The 17382-nt window shown below is 37.4% G+C and overlaps 1 protein-coding gene across 1 annotated transcript in view; it reads right to left on the bottom strand.

Annotated features, from left to right (window-relative positions):
• arrdc1a (arrestin domain containing 1a) overlaps positions 1-17105 on the bottom strand; it is a 90738-nt gene extending 73633 nt beyond the window's left edge. Inside the window, exon 1 of the mRNA XM_062024250.1 lies at positions 16898-17105. Within this exon, the coding sequence (XP_061880234.1) occupies positions 16898-17015 (118 nt within the window). The 5' untranslated portion in view covers positions 17016-17105. The remainder of the gene's footprint in view (positions 1-16897) is intronic.
• Between the last annotated feature and the right edge of the window lie 277 nt (positions 17106-17382).

Genomic DNA, 17382 nt, shown 5'->3' with positions numbered 1-17382 from the left:
GTTTAATAAATACAGTTTTGGTCAATTGACTTAGTTGTGATTTCCCTCTCTACATGAAAGTTTAAAATGAGCATATATTAATGCAGTATGAACAATAATGTTTTAATGTAGACACATAGAATCATCATACTGCTGTGATTATATGCATCAAGTGTTCATTCAAGGCTAAAGCAAAATATCGAGATATATATCATGTATCGCGATATGGCCTAAAAATATTGAGATATTTTAAAAAAAGCCATATCGCCCAGCCCTGCGCTGAGGTTTGAAGAAGGTCATGCACAAGTATGTTGTAGGAATCAAATTAATGTGTGCACAAAAATTACCTAGCTTGATAAAAAGGCGTTTAATAACATACTGACACTTGAAGGTAGAACTCGCAATATGGAGATTCCTGCAGAAGAATTGGACAGTGGCGCAAAACTGGAGAGTCAGTTTCTTAAGGAGGAGAAAGACTGTACAGAGCCCATTAGTGTTGTATGGTATACCGGTACTAACAAAGTACCGTGGTACTAATGAAGTAAAAAACGTACTATACTGCTGGCTAGGGATGTAAATCACTTTGTAATGGCCGATTCAATTCGCATTTCGATAGATGGGTTATGATACGATTAAAAATGATTTATAAAAAACAACAATTTGATGCTACATTGTAAATAAAGTAAATAATTCAATGTATATACTGTGATGATTATCTTGTGTGATGACTGTATTATGATGATAGTATATATCTGTATCATGAATCAATTTAAGTGGACCCCGACTTAAACAAGTTGAAAAACTTATTCGGGTGTTACCATTTAGTGGTCAATTGTACGGAATATGTACTGCACTGTGCAATCTACTAAAAAGTTTCAATCAATAAATGATTTAGTGAATTAATGATTCGATACGATTCAGTTTAGTGTATGAATGATTCAATAAGATTAATTCAATGTATGAACGATTCGATTCAAAGGGTTAAAATTTGTGATTTACACATTATTTTCTGCACCACAAAAGAACACAAGTATTCCTTCCTGTGCGTACACTCCTCATGTTAGATAGATAGTTAGGACCTTGGCACCAAGCATTCAGACTACGTAGATCTGGGGCCGTACTTATCAAGCTTCTTAGAATTACTCCTAAGAAGTCTGCTAAGAGTTGACTTAAGAGTAAATAAATTCTTCGCTGAAAGCTGCACTTAAAAGTTAGTTATCAAGCGTCTTACTCACACTTTCAGCGAAGTGTAGGACTGAATCTTAAGTGTCACACTCAGAGCTGAATTACGACATTACTATGTGCCGTAAACGGAATTTTAGGTGACGTCATTTCTGTGTCCATAGAAATGACCAATCACGGAAGGGAATCCGTTGTCTAAGAATAAAGAAATATCTTGGAAATATTTAAGTGGACAATGGGAGTGTATATTTTGACAATAAACTACAAAATAATACAAAACAAACTAGTCCCCGCCGGCACTCACGCTACCGCTCCCTCTCTTCTATCGCCCACACACTCACTGACGTCACTCACCTCACGGCCACACACATACGCTACTGTCATGACATTTTCTTTCCAATTCATTAATTAGGCAACTAATTTGAAACTGGTGTGGGTGGCTCTATATATACTAGCCCACTGCAGACACATGCAGAAATCAACAAGGAATCGAAAAGTATTAAATCTGTGACAAAAATAATATCCGCTCTGTCTAAACGATACCGTTTGATCAGCTGCTCGTCATCAAAAAAAACAAAACATTGTTCCGTTCCCTGAACGTTCGCGCATGTCTCTCTCGCCTCAGTGCCATCCCCTGCTGGCAACTCCTAACCACTTAAGACACCTCTGAAGGTCTCTTAAATATCGTGGAGAGTAGGAGTGATTCTTAGACTTAAGAACGTTGATAAAAAGCTTTTATTCTTAAGTTTGAGAGTAGGACTAAATTTCGAAAATTCTCAGGACTTAAGTGTAAAATGGCACTCTAAGAAGCTTGATAAGTACGGCCCCTGATCTGCAAGATCTGATGAAAACTACTTGGATGAGAGGTAAGACATCTTCTAAAACAACTGATCTGTTGAATGCCATGAAAATAATAACGTAATGAATGAGAATACCTTAGGCACATTCATCATCAAATATAAAAAAAAGCACATTTTATAAAAGTGACATGCTTCAAGTTCCAGTATTGTAAAATTTTAAAATCCCAACATATATCCCCAGAAATGTTAAATAAAGTAAAAAGGCAAACACAGGTCAAATACATTTATTTTCCACGAGTCACAGACGCCTACAGGTTCTAGCCAATGGCTTGATTGGGGGGCGGGACTTCTGGGACAAGGATGCTAAAGGCCTACTGAAATGAATTTTTTTTATTTAAACGGGGATAGCAGATCTATTCTATGTGTCATACTTGATTATTTCGCGATATTGCCATATTTTTGCTGAAAGGATTTAGTATAGAACAACGACGATAAAGATTGCAACTTTTGGTATCTGATAAAAAAAAGGCTTGCCCCTACCGGAAGTAGCGTGACGTAGTCAGTTGAACATATACGCAAAGTTCCCTATTGTTTACAATGATGGCCGTATGAAGTGAGAGAGATTCGGACCGAGAAAGCGACAATTTCCCCATTAATTTGAGCGAGGATGAAAGATTTGTGGATGAGTAAAGTGCAAGTGAAGGACTAGTGGGGAGTTGAAGCTATTCAGATAGGGAAGATGCTGTGAGAGCCGGGGGTGACCTGATATTCAGCTGGGAATGACTACAACAGTAAATAAACACAAGACATATATATAGTCTATTAGCCACAACACAACCAGCCTTATATTTAATATGCCACAAATTAATCCTGCATAAAAACACCTGCGTGTTTGTTACGCTAGCTCCTAGCTCCTCTGCTAGCTCCTAGCTCCATAGAACACGCCAATACAATTCAAACACCTGATCAACACACACAATCACTCAGCCCAAAAGACCGTTCACCTAACCCAAGGTTCATAAAGCTTATATATTTCTAAAAAGTTACGTACGTGACGCGCACATACGGTCAAGCTATCAAATGTTTAGCAGCCAAGGCTGCATACTCACGGTACCTGATATTCAGCTGGGAATGACTAAAACAGTAAATAAACATAAGACATATATTTACTCTATTAGCCACAACACAACCAGGCTTTAATTAATTAATTAAATTAATCCTGCATAAAAACACCTGCGTGTTTGTTATGCTAGCTCCTAGCTCCTATGCTAGCTCCTAGCTCCATAGAACACGCCAATACAATTCAAAAACCTGATCAACACACACAATCACTCAGCCCAAAAGACCGTTCACCTAACCCAAGGTTCATAAAGCTTATATATTTTAAAAAAGTTACGTACACACGCAAAAAAAAGTTGCGCACATACGGTCAAGCGATCAAATGTTTAGAAGCCAAAGCTGCATACTCACAGTAGCACGTCTGCGTCTTTGTCATCCAAATCAAAGTAATCCTGGTAAGAGTCTGTGTTGTCCCAGTTCTCTACAGGCGTCTGTGTATCGAAGTCAAAAGTCCTCCTGGTTAGAGTCTCTGTTATCCGAGTTCTTCCATCTTGACTGCATCTTTCGGGAATGTAAACAAAGAAGCGCCGGCTGTGTACTGTTGTTGCTGACTACGTTCGAAAAATACGTCCATTTCGCACCGACAACTTTCTTCTTTGCTTGCTCAGCTTCCTTCTCCATAATGCAATGAACATGATTGCAACAGATTCACGAACACAGATGTCCAGAATACTGTGGAATTATGAAATGAAAACAGAGCTTTTTCGTATTGGCTTCAATGTGGAAGGCATACCCGTGTTCGCCGGGCCACGTCACGCGCATACGTCATCCTCAGAGGCGTTTCGAACCGGAAGTTAAGCGGCAAATTTAAAATGTCACTTTATAAGTTAACCCGGCCGTATTGGCATGTGTTATAATGTTAAGATTTCATCATTGATATATAAACTATCAGACTGGGTGGTCGGTAGTAGTGGGTTTCAGTAGGCCTTAAGTGACATGTGTTGTGGAGTTGAAAGGGGAAAAGGAAAGTTGCCGGAAAAGAGAGCGGGACACGGAGATTGAGCCCTTTGTACGAGCACATTGCATTTTGTGGAAAAAAAGAAAGACAAACTGGGAAACTGGGAATCTGTCTGAGCAGCCATAGTTGGGATGTTACAATATTGACAGATGGCAAAGCACGGAGATGGTCCGCGGTGTTGACGTTACGTATCTTGCGGGTAATTATTTGATGAGCAGCCGTGACTCTCGCGTTGTTTTCAAGATAAACTGTCAACTGATTGCTAGTCTTGTGCGACACCGGGACCATGTATAACCATGTAGTCTCCAGTTATGTAAGTAATGTAACAACCGGCTCTTGTGTCGTTTTAAAGACAAAAAACATCAACTGATTTCTAGTTTGGCGCGATAACTGGTTTATGCCTTTATACTCGAATAAACTAGATTCACAACTGAACCTTATCAATTGAGGGCGCTTTAACTGGATATCCGGTCGCATAGGTTTAACGTTAACAAGCCTACTGCCGGTATAGTACCTACTTCTTTATTTTCACGAACACGCTGGTGCACAGCGGTGACGCTGCTGGTAATATGAGTCGAGTTAACAGACATGCAGAGCACATACAAGCAGAAACAGCGAACTGTAGAGGCAGAGGAGGGAAAATGGCAGAAACAACAATTCTACTGGTCAATAAACAATATGAAGGTATTTTGCCTTTGAACCATAACAATAAAGGTGAATTGGTGAATTGATGAATTGATTAACGTGGACCCTAACCTAAACAATTGAAAAACTTATTTGGGTGTTACCATTTAGTGGTCAATTGTACGGAATATGTACTGTACTGTGCAATCTACTAATAAAAGTTTCAATCAATCAATTAAGCTATACACTCTAAAGCACTGCTATGCAAGCCAAAGGTGGAAATTCTTCAAACTTAGAAAACAAGGACAATTACAACCATCCAGATATGCACAAAGAGTTTAAAGACTGACAGGTATCGTAGTAAACTAACTCACCTGTTATGCCCATATAGATACAGCACGTAGAAGCCACATAGAGATGGTTGGGTTAGGTTAGGTTAGGTTAGGTTACTTTGTTATGACCCAATGGTAAACTTGTTTTGCAGTCAGCAAGATCAAGACATCCATTAAAACATACAGGAAAAAGTAAAATCTTACATATGCAATACACAGACCTACCATATACAAGCATTACAAACATTGGTAGGGTTATAACATTGTAAATTGGTAAATATACTCAAAGTTCCCCATAAAAAGAATAAAAAATATAAAATCCCAATCAGACAATATTTGGGAAAAGCCAGAATAAAGAAACATAAATAAATAAATTAATTAATTACACCAACACAAATAGCGCAAGAAGTGGAACTACAACGTGTTTAGTTCTGTGGTGGCAGCTGGGACAAAACTACATCTGTACCATTTTGTTTTGCCTCTCGGGACTAAAAACGTCCGTCCAGATGGAAGACTGAAGATGGCTGTGTAGGTAGTGCTAGTGAGATACATCAGTTAAAATGGAGGAAGCTATCCTCACTACCTGTTTATTATAGAGGGTGGCTCGAGAAAGCTGACCCTCACCAACTAATTTATTTGACACTTAAACAAATTTGATTTAGGGAATTATTGTCTTTTAAAGACATGTGACTGAATCATGGGACCAGGAAGAAAGACAAAACAGGTTCTATAAAAGCATGGTAAAACATAATCATGATGGTCTTGTCAAAATTAAAATGAGACCGTTTTCTCAGACAGTATAAACTCTGGTGAGCCTTTTTACACACCGCATCACAGTTATCTTCAAATGTCAGTTGTTCAACAATTTAAGTCCCAATCTATTTATACCTCGGCACATATTCAATGACCTGGGGCCGTACTTATCAAGCTTCTTAGAATTACTCCTAAGAAGTCTGCTAAGAGTTGACTTAAGAGTAAATAAATTCTTTGCTGAAAGCTGCACTTAAAAGTTAGTTATCAAGCGTCTTACTCACACTTTCAGCGAAGTGTAGGACTGAATCTTAAGTGTCACACTCAGAGCTGAATTACGACATTACTATGTGCCGTAAACGGAATTTTAGGTGACGTAATTTCTGTGTCCATAGAAATGACCAATCACGGAAGGGAATCCCTTGTCTAAGAATAAAGAAATATCTTAGAAATATTTAAAGGCCTACTGAAATGAATTTTTTTTATTCAAACGGGGATAGCAGATCTATTCTATGTGTCATACTTGATCATTTCGCGATATTGCCATATTTTTGCTGAAAGGATTTAGTATAGAACAACGACGATAAAGATTGCAACTTTTGGTATCTGATAAAAAAAAGGCTTGCCCCTACCGGAAGTAGCGTGACGTAGTCAGTTGAACATATACGCAAAGTTCCCTATTGTTTACAATGATGGCCGCATGAAGTGAGAGAGATTCGGACCGAGAAAGCGACAATTTCCCCATTAATTTGAGCGAGGATGAAAGATTTGTGGATGAGTAAAGTGCAAGTGAAAGACTAGTGGGGAGTTGAAGCTATTCAGATAGGGAAGATGCTGTGAGAGCCGGGGGTGACCTGATATTCAGCTGGGAATGACTACAACAGTAAATAAACACAAGACATATATATACTCTATTAGCCACAACACAACCAGGCTTATATTTAATATGCCACAAATTAATCCTGCATAAAAACACCTGCGTGTTTGTTATGCTAGCTCCTAGCTCCTCTGCTAGCTCCTAGCTCCATAGAACACGCCAATACAATTCAAACACCTGATCAACACACACAATCACTCAGCCCAAAAGACCGTTCACCTAACCCAAGGTTCATAAAGCTTATATATTTTTAAAAAGTTACGTACGTGACGCGCACATACGGTCAAGCTATCAAATGTTTAGCAGCCAAGGCTGCATACTCACGGTACCTGATATTCAGCTGGGAATGACTACAACAGTAAATAAACACAAGACATATATATACTCTATTAGCCACAACACAACCAGGCTTATATTTAATATGCCACAAATTAATCCTGCATAAAAACACCTGCGTGTTTGTTACGCTAGCTCCTAGCTCCTCTGCTAGCTCCTAGCTCCATAGAACACGCCAATACAATTCAAACACCTGATCAACACACACAATCACTCAGCCCAAAAGACCGTTCACCTAACCCAAGGTTCATAAAGCTTATATATTTTTAAAAAGTTACGTACGTGACGCGCACATACGCTCAAGCTATCAAATGTTTAGCAGCCAAGGATGCATACTCACGGTACCTGATATTCAGCTGGGAATGACTACAACAGTAAATAAACACAAGACATATATATACTCTATTAGCCACAACAAACCAGGCTTATATTTAATATGCCACAAATTAATCCTGCATAAAAACACCTGCGTGTTTGTTATGCTAGCTCCTAGCTCCTATGCTAGCTCCTAGCTCCATAGAACACGCCAATACAATTCAAACACCTGATCAACACACACAATCACTCAGCCCAAAAGACCGTTCACCTAACCCAAGGTTCATAAAGCTTATATATTTTAAAAAAGTTACGTACATACGCAAAAAAAAGTTGCGCACATACGGTCAAGCGATCAAATGTTTAGAAGCCAAAGCTGCATACTCACAGTAGCACGTCTGCGTCTTTGTCATCCAAATCAAAGTAATCCTGGTAAGAGTCTGCGTTGTCCCAGTTCTCTACAGGCGTCTGTGTATCGAAGTCAAAAGTCCTCCTGGTTAGAGTCTCTGTTATCCGAGTTCTTCCATCTTGACTGCATCTTCCGGGAATGTAAACAAAGAAGCGCCGGCTGTGTACTGTTGTTGCTGACTACGTTCGAAAAATACGTCCATTTCGCACCGACAACTTTCTTCTTTGCTTGCTCAGCTTTCTTCTCCATAATGCAATGAACATGATTGCAACAGATTCACGAACACAGATGTCCAGAATACTGTGGAATTATGAAATGAAAACAGAGCTTTTTCGTATTGGCTTCAATGTGGAAGGCATATCCGTGTTCCCGGGTTACGTCACGCGCATACGGCATCCTCAGAGGCGTTTCGAACCGGAAGTTTAGCGGCAAATTTAAAATGTCACTTTATAAGTTAACCCGGCCGTATTGGCATGTGTTATAATGTTAAGATTTCATCATTGATATATAAACTATCAGACTGCGTGGTCGGTAGTAGTGGGTTTCAGTAGGCCTTTAAGTGGACAATGGGAGTGTATATTTTGACAATAAACTACAAAATAATACAAAACAAACAAACAATATTGGCAATGAATCAAAAATAAATGTTTCCTTTTTGTTGCACCTTTCCTGCTTCCTGCTCCCAGACCGTAACAAAGAGGCAGGGGAGACACTTCTCCAGGATGTATGCTCGGGGCAACACCCTTCACTTTACCCGGCAGTGGGTCTCCACAGCGGACAACTTTAGAGTGAATGATGAGTCCGGCGATTAGTTGCAAATCTTGCTTTATTGATTGCTTGCACACAGCCAATCCAACACAAAACAAACTAGTCCCCGCTCGCACCCACAATACCGCTCCCTCTCTTCTCTCGCCCACACACTCACTGACGTCACTCACCTCACATGCTGTAACCTAGCGTATGTGTGTGCCACACACATACGCTACTCTCATAACATTTTCTTTCAAATTCATTAATTAGGCAACTAATTTGAAACTGGTGTGGGTGGCTCTATATATACTAGTCCACTGCAGCCACATGCAGAAATCAACAAGGAATCGAAAATTATTAAATCTGTGACAAAAATAATACCTGCTCTGTCTAAACGATACCGTTTGATCAGCTGCTCGTCATCAAACAAAGATGAACGTTCGCGCACGTCTCTCGCCTCAGTACCATCCCCTGCTGGCAACTCCTAACCACTTAAGACACCTCTGAAGGTCTCTTAAATATCGTGGAGAGTAGGAGTGATTCTTAGACTTGAGAACGTTGATAAAAAGCTTTTATTCTTAAGTTTGAGAGTAGGACTAAATTTCGCAAATTTTCAGGACTTAAGTGTAAAATGGCACTCTAAGAAGCTTGATAAGTACGGCCCCTGGTTTTTAATCACAGTTGGTTGGTTCACATGCGGTCTCTTACAAAAGTCAATCAGCATGTCTTTTGTTTTTGATATGTTGAGCTGGAGGTAAGACTCATCAACACCAGTCAATCATCAATAATTGGACCTTTCATCTCCATGTAGCAAACTAACAATTACTGAATCATTTAGTATATATATATATATATATATATATATATATATATATATATATATATATATATATATATATATATATATATATATATATATATATATATATATATATATATTTTATTTTATTTTTATTTTTTTTATTTTTTTTAAACAACATAAAAAAAGACAAAAGATTCACTTACCATTAGTGCATCAACCCAAGAAAATCCTCCCTCCCCCATTCACACTCATCCACACTCATTTACACAAAAGGGGCTGTCTCTTTCTGTTATTTAAAAAAAAAAAACTTCTGGTTCGAACAATATAGAATAATACAGTCTGCAAGGGATACAGTCTTTAGAGCACACATGATTGTGCGTGGTGCTGGTCCACTAACATTTTCATTAATAACTATTTTTTATGTAATTGTTTTTATATTGCTTTACTTTCAAACAAAACAAACAAAGGACCTTAACTTCACCAGACCGGGTTGTCAATGAAATCAGATTGTTCAAAAGGGTTCTTAAAACCAGGTCCAGTTCAGATTACGTCCAGATCGGGCTCAGCAACACACACCTTCACCCATGTACACCAAAAACCAGGGAGCACAACAGGTTGCATACAATCCACAAACAAAAATACATTTTCAAATTAAGCACCCATGTACAGTCCAGATCACATCCAAGTCGGATTCGGCAACACATACCTTCATTTATGTACACTTAAAATAGGGAATACAACAACAGATTGCATATCATATATAAACAAAATAACTTTTTCAAAATAAGCCTTTGAGGACTTCCCATCTTTTTTTATGTTTCATTATCGTTTTCAACCATATAATTTTCTAAAGTTAAAAAATACTGATTAAATGTTTTAAAGAAAGAAATACTAAGTGAATATCTGTTTTTGGCCTTAAAAATAAACCTTTTACCGAGTACTATAATTAAATTGACTAAATCATGACTGTCAATGAACTCTCCTAAAATAACAGAAACCACATCAAGCTTCATAAACAAACCAATCTTTAAACAAATTTTTTCAACTTCCACCCAAAACGACGACACAATATGACAATACCAAAACAAATGTAGGGTGGATTCAGGCTCCTGACAACAAAATCGGCAATCATCTGACTCTGTCATATTCCATATTTTTTAAATTTTTCCCGTGGGTAGGAAGTTATAAATAATTTTAATTTGAAAATAACGATTTTGCACATCGATAGTGGTTTTGTAGTATTTGAATATTACATCCCACGGCAACGGGCAGTCAAAAAAGTCCTCCCATTTTCCATATGTGTTGTATGGGGCAGCCTTCAAAGATTTCTTTATTAAATAAAACTTATATATTTTTCTATTTATTTTAGTTCCTTTTTGCCAACTAGTATTTCTTATTAAGGGTTTACAAACTAATAATTTAGTAGTTCCATAATTAATTTGTTTCCATCTTTTCCCAATGACTCCAGTTAGTTGATTAAATGAAAAGCTTGAACAAACATCACCATACATAGTTGTAAATTAATCATATTTCATGGTTTTACCATTCTCATTGATAATGTCATTGACAAAAATAATTCCTCTTTCAAGCATATTTTTCCAAAAGAAAGGCTTTCCATCTATTACAATATTAGAGTTCATCCATATTGTCTGCTGCAAAATATCATCTCTTTTTTCTGGTACATAAAATTGAAAACACCACTATGAGTGGATTGTTTCCTTTATGAACCCCGCCATGTTTCCCAGCAGACTCTCTACATAAGAAAAATGGGAGGGGATCAATTGTAAAAAAGGATACAATTTCTTTTGATACAATACATGTTTTTTGTCCAACAGGACACTTGTGTACCACTCAGTGTTTAAATACATCTTTGGAACAATTGATGCTTTTAAAGACAGACACATAGCTTCAAGGTTGAGAAGTTTCAGGCCCCCATATTCATATTCATTGTACAAAACCTTTCTTTTAATCCTTTCTGGTTTGCCGTCCCAGACAAAATCAAAGACCCTCCGCTCATAAATCTTAAAAAAGTTTTGTGATGGAGCTGGTAATGACAAAAACAAATAAATAAATTGAGGAATAATTAACGAGTTGACAATAGATATTTTACCATACAAGGTTAAGGATTTCCCTTTCCATAATTGCATAATTTTATCCAGCCTTCTTAGTCGATTATCATAATTTACTGAGCCTAGATCTTCCAGGTTCTCTGGGACAACAACACCAAGTATGTTAACTGGTCCATTTGTCCACAAAACAGGCACTTTGCATTCCATTCGAAAGGACGTTCCCTTTAGATTTCCGATCCTTAATATTTTACATTTATCATAATTTAGCTTAAGGCCAGATTGCTGTGAAAATATGTCCAAAAGATCAAGAAGGTTTCGCAAACAATGAGGTTTGGGGCTTATAAAGAAGCTTGTATCGTCTGCATACATTGTTATTTTACTTTCAATATTATTATTACTGAGCCCTTCAATATTTTTATTCAATCTAACTTTAATCGCCAATATTTCCATAGCCATAATAAATAAGTATGGAGACAAAGGGCACACTTGTTTTAGACCTCTTAATAGAGGTCTTGTCCCAGAGATGTATCCATTATTGATAATTCTACAGTTAGTTTTATTATATAGCGTCTTGATCCAGTGTAATAAGGAGTTGCCAAAATTGAAAAAAACTAAGCTTTTACAAATAAAATCCAAGCTAATTTTGTCAAAAGCCTTCTCCAGGTCGGCTACAAAATTAATCCTCTTTTATTTTCCATATTATAATTTTCTATAATTTCTAATATCTGTCTAATATTGTTTCCTATGTTTCTTCCTTGTAGGAAGCCTGATTGATCTTGGTGAATAATATTTAACAAAACAGACTTAAAGGCCTATTGAAAGCCACTACTACCGACCACGCAGTCTGATAGTTTATATATCAATGATGAAATCTTAACATTGCAACACATGCCAATACGGCCGGGTTAACTTATAAAGTGCAATTTTAAACTTCCCGCTAAACTTCCGGTTCGAAACGCCTCTGAGGATGACGTATGCGCGTGACGTCAATCATTGAAACGGAAGTATTCGGACACCATTGAAGCCAATACGAAATAGCTCTGTTTTCATGTCATTATTCCACAGTATTCTGGACATCTGTGTTGGTGAATCTGCTGCAATTTGTTCATTGCATTATGGAGAAAGAAGCTGAGCAAGCAAAGAAGAAAGTTGTCAGTGCGAAGCGTCTATTTTGCGAGGGAAGTCAGCAGCAACACGTACACAGCCGGCGCTTCTTTGTTTACATTCCCGAAAGATGCAGTCAAGATCAAAAAACTTGGACAACAGAGACTCTTACCAGGAGGACTTTAATTTGGATACACAGTTGCGATACCGTGAGTACACAGCTGCGCTTCCAAACATTTGATCGCTTGCTATAACTAGCTCGAGCTAGTAGCTAGTAGCTAGTAGCTAGGAGCTAGCATTAGGATTAATTTGTGGCATATTAAATATAAGCCTGGTTGTGTTGTGGCTAATAGAGTATATATATGTCTTGTGTTTATTTACTGTTGTAGTCATTCCCAGCTGAATATCAGGTCCCACCCGCGCGCTTCCAAACATTTGATTGCTTGCCAGTACGTGTGTGTCATGTACGTAACTTTGATTAAATATATAAGCTTTATGAACCTTGGGTTAGGTGAACGGTTCTTTGGGCTGAGTGAGTGTGTGTGTTGTGCAGGTGTTTGAATTGTATTGGCAGGTTATATGGACGGGATCCCGTCCATATAACTATAACTAGCTCGAGCTAGTAGCTAGTAGCTAGCATAACAAACACCTAGGTGTTTGTGGCATATTAAATATAAGCCTGGTTGTGTTGTGGCTAATAGAGTATATATATGTCTTGTGTTTATTTACTGTTGTAGTCATTTCCAGCTGAATATCAGGTCACCCCCGGCTCTCACAGCATCTTCCCTATCTGAATCGCTTCCACTCCCCACTAGTCCTTCACTTGCACTTTACTCATCCACAAATCTTTCTTCATCCTCGCTCAAATTAATGGGGAAATCGTCGCTTTCTCGGTCCGAATCTCTCTCACTTCATGCGGCCATCATTGTAAACAATAGGGAACTTTGCGTATATGTTCAATTGACTACGTCACGCTACTTCCGGTAGGGGCAAGCCTTTTTTTATCAGATACCAAAAGTTGCGATCTTTATCGTCGTTGTTCTATACTAAATCCTTTCAGCAAAAATATGGCAATATCGCGAAATGGTCAAGTATGACACATAGAATAGATCTGCTATCCCCGTTTAAATAAAAAAAATTCATTTCAGTAAGCCTTTAAGTCGTGTAGCCAAACATTTTGCCAGGATCTTAGCATCATAACACTGAAGTGTTATTGGTCTCCAATTGTTTAGATGAACTGGGTCTTTATACTGACCATTTATTTCCTGTTTCATTCATTAGTATATTTGATTATTTTTCTGTTGCCATAATGTGTACACATGTTTGTGTACAAAATAAATAACAGGGGAGACCACACACAATTTTGTGGTGAGCTGCTAGAAGTATTTTTCCTGACAGAAAAAACATTGCTGACCCTGACTTTGTGGGTTCTGTTTGTTAAAAAAAAAAAAAGCATTCAGCCCATCAAGTTATTAGTCAGGTTAAAGTCCTCAGTAAACCTTACAATCAGGATGTAAGGAAGATGGCCCAGTGCCAATTATTAGCATATTTGCGGAGTCAAAACCACCTATGTAGCTTAAACTGATGCAAAGTGAATAGACTGAGTTTTGTAACGAATTCCTACAATTTGTGTTATATCTTAAACAATGTGTGTTTTACCTGCTACATGTCTTATCTGTATATTTTTAGCCATAGTATTGTTTTTAGTATTCAATTATTGTATTTGTCTTAAAGCATAAACCATAAGTGGCAACCATACATCATGAAGCATTTAATACAATGTCAATAAATCTTTCGATTCTATTGTAACCTAATCCTAGATTATGGCAGGCTATAGTAATCAGTGGCATCAAAATATTTTCTAGGTTATGTAGCTCAAACTAGTTAAGGCCGCTGCTAATATGAAAAAATGTGTTACTATCATTTTCCTTTTCAAACTACAGACGTCTGGTGCTTTTGGTGCTTTGGTGTACAGTCCCAAGCAATCTGCCATTCAAGATGTTTTTGAGCAGCATGCAAAGTACTCAAAGGATTCCAAACACGAAACCGGTTTTCCCGGTTGTTTGATAAGAAAAGAACCGAGTCCTCTGACTCGAATCCCTTTTTGAGAACCGGTACCCGTTATCGAGACCACTATAGTAAAGAAAAAGAGTTGGTTCTTTATTCGAACCCCTGGGAACGAATCCCGTCCCGACAAGAAATGCCCCGTGGGACATCACAAGAAATGACGTCACGTAGCTCAGTCATTAGGCGCAGATGGGGAAAGCAGGAAAAAAAATGGACCACAAAAAGCGCTCCAAGGCATGGCTTCATTTCACCAAAAAAAAACGAGGAAGCGGCAATATGCAATTATTGCCAGGCTTTGCTCTCGTGTAAGCGGGGGAAGTACAACAAGCGTGTCGTGTCTTCGAAGCAGCGACAGAGACAACGAAGAACGCCCCTCTTCTTCTGCCAGCTGACCCTGTCCCAGCTACAGTGGCGGTGACGCCGGTGAGTAACTAACGTTAACTGTTGCCGGTTAATTTCCATATCTGCTCACCTGTAGTAACGTTACCTCTTATGTCAACCAGGACTGCAGTAATGTTAGCTAGACTAACGTTACCTAAGCATAGCGGCTAACGGTAATGTTAATGTGAGCCTTTTTGTATGTGTCCGATAACGTTAACGCTATTTTGTAGCCTACACCATGACAAAGTTTGCAAGTCTGTCTAATAAACTAGTGCTTTCTTTATTTATTTGGTTTATTTGGAACATGAACACACTTACAAGAAAGTGTGTTCACTCCAGTAAAGTTTCATTTCACTTTACTGGAGTAGGAAGAAGTAAAGCTTATTTAATCCTACCCCTTTCCCACTTCATAGCATTTACAAATATATACATCATTTACTGACCTTTTTATAATAAAATATCTGTGAATTAATATATACAACAGTTTTATAATATGTAATTAATTAATTCAGTCATTATTAATATACTGAGATGAAGAATATCTTATTTTCAATAAGGTTGAAAGTATTTCTCATAATTCTTCTTCTTTGTACTTTGCAAGCACTATTCATTTGAACAACCTCAAACTAGATGATATCAGTACAATGTTTAACTTCTTTACTTAATCCATTCCATCATTTAATTCCACATCATTTAAGCTGTTTGCAATTTTACCAAATCATCGAACTTTAATATTTTTGACTCAATAAATAAAGTGTTTGTATGTTCTCTATATCCAACATTATGTATCAGTCTAATTAATGTTTTTTGTAACACGGTTAACGAATGTAGCGCACATTTGTAGTTATTTCCCCACATTTCTGCACAATAACTCAGATATGGTAATACTATAATAGCGAGCAGTAGAGAATGTGAAGTGTGTTTTTTTCCATATACAACAACCTATCTGGACTCGATAAGAGAATCGATAAGGAATCGTTTCGATAAGAGGATTCAAAATCGATAATTTCTTATCAAACATAGTCCCTATATATATATATATATATATATATATATATATATGTGTATATATATATATATATATATATATATATATATATATATATATATATATATATATATATATATATATATATATATATACACATATATATATATATATATATGTATATATATATATACACATATATACACACACACACACACACACACACAGGGTGATTCAATAAGAATACGCCAAAATCATCACGCATTTATTCAGTTCTAAAGCATTGTATTTCATAGACAGATCCCTGGACCTAACTGTGTGTGACTTTTTTCTGTGGGGCTACGTTAAAGACAACGTTTATGTTTCATTGATGACATTACCATGAATTGATTAACGTGGACCCCGACTGAAACAAGTGGAAAAACGTATTCGAGTGTTACCATTTAGTGGTCAATTGTACGGAATATGTACTGTACTTTGCAATCTACTAATAAAAGTTTTAATCAATCAAAACCATTTAGTGGTCAATTGTACGGAATATGTACTTTACTGTGCAATCTACTAACAAAAGTTTCAATCAATAAATCAATCAACATGAAAGATCGAATAACTGGCGCGTTTGGGGGGAATTTTCATATCGTGTTGATGGTGTCCGTGCTGCAGGGGGTGGCCATATTGAGCACTTTTGAATCATGAAATAAGTACGCAAATGTATGTACAACACATGTGTTCAAGCTAGGTTTTCTGTTGTTTTTTGTTTTTTTAAATATCTAGTGATAATTTTGGCGTTTTCTTTTTGTAATCACGCGCACGCGCACACAGGCCCCCGAGACGCATGTTTTTCAAATAATTTCCCATGTATGTTCTAAACAAACACCACAAACCAATATGTATGCTTAATAACCTGAATGATTAGTAAATTACATCAATCTAGTTTCCGACACTTTAGGTTCTGTTGTATTCTGAAGGATAGGCTTGTGCTTCCTTGTTAGACGAGATCAGAATTCCTGTCTTTCAGCATAAAGGCGAATACATGTACAATTATGTCTCCTTACCTTTATAATATATCTTTTGCCCCACTTTGACTGTCACGGTTCCCGTGATGGATTCACCGGGTGTATACACTTCTTTATTTCTGTCGAACGTGATCTCAAACGCCTCAATTTTACCCATGTTTGTCTCGATCCCACAAGGAACGCAACAGTCACCTGTGCAGCAAACCTTATACAAGCCCCGCCCCCTACAATGTCACGACACCCTAAACTGGCTCGTCTCGTTACCACAACACTTGCTTTCTTAACATATCAACTAGCTCAGGTGGTTACCTGCATTCATTAGATTGTACATTTAGTTGAAATACATAATCGGTGGCTTAGAATGTTTATCTCTCTGTACACAAAGGCTTGAAAGGGAGTGGTCGTTCGATCGTTCCAAATATTAACTAACGTAACGTTAGTGTTGCGTGATCAATGTAAAAATACATTTTAAAAAAGTCGATACTTTGGTGTTTTCTCTCCACATGCGCCATGTGGTTTTCATC

The sequence above is a fragment of the Entelurus aequoreus genome, linkage group LG17 (assembly GCF_033978785.1).
Source record: "Entelurus aequoreus isolate RoL-2023_Sb linkage group LG17, RoL_Eaeq_v1.1, whole genome shotgun sequence".
Lineage (NCBI taxonomy): Eukaryota > Metazoa > Chordata > Actinopteri > Syngnathiformes > Syngnathidae > Entelurus > Entelurus aequoreus.
Note: the sequence above shows the minus strand (reverse complement) of the source record. Positions and strands in the feature narration are given on the sequence as shown.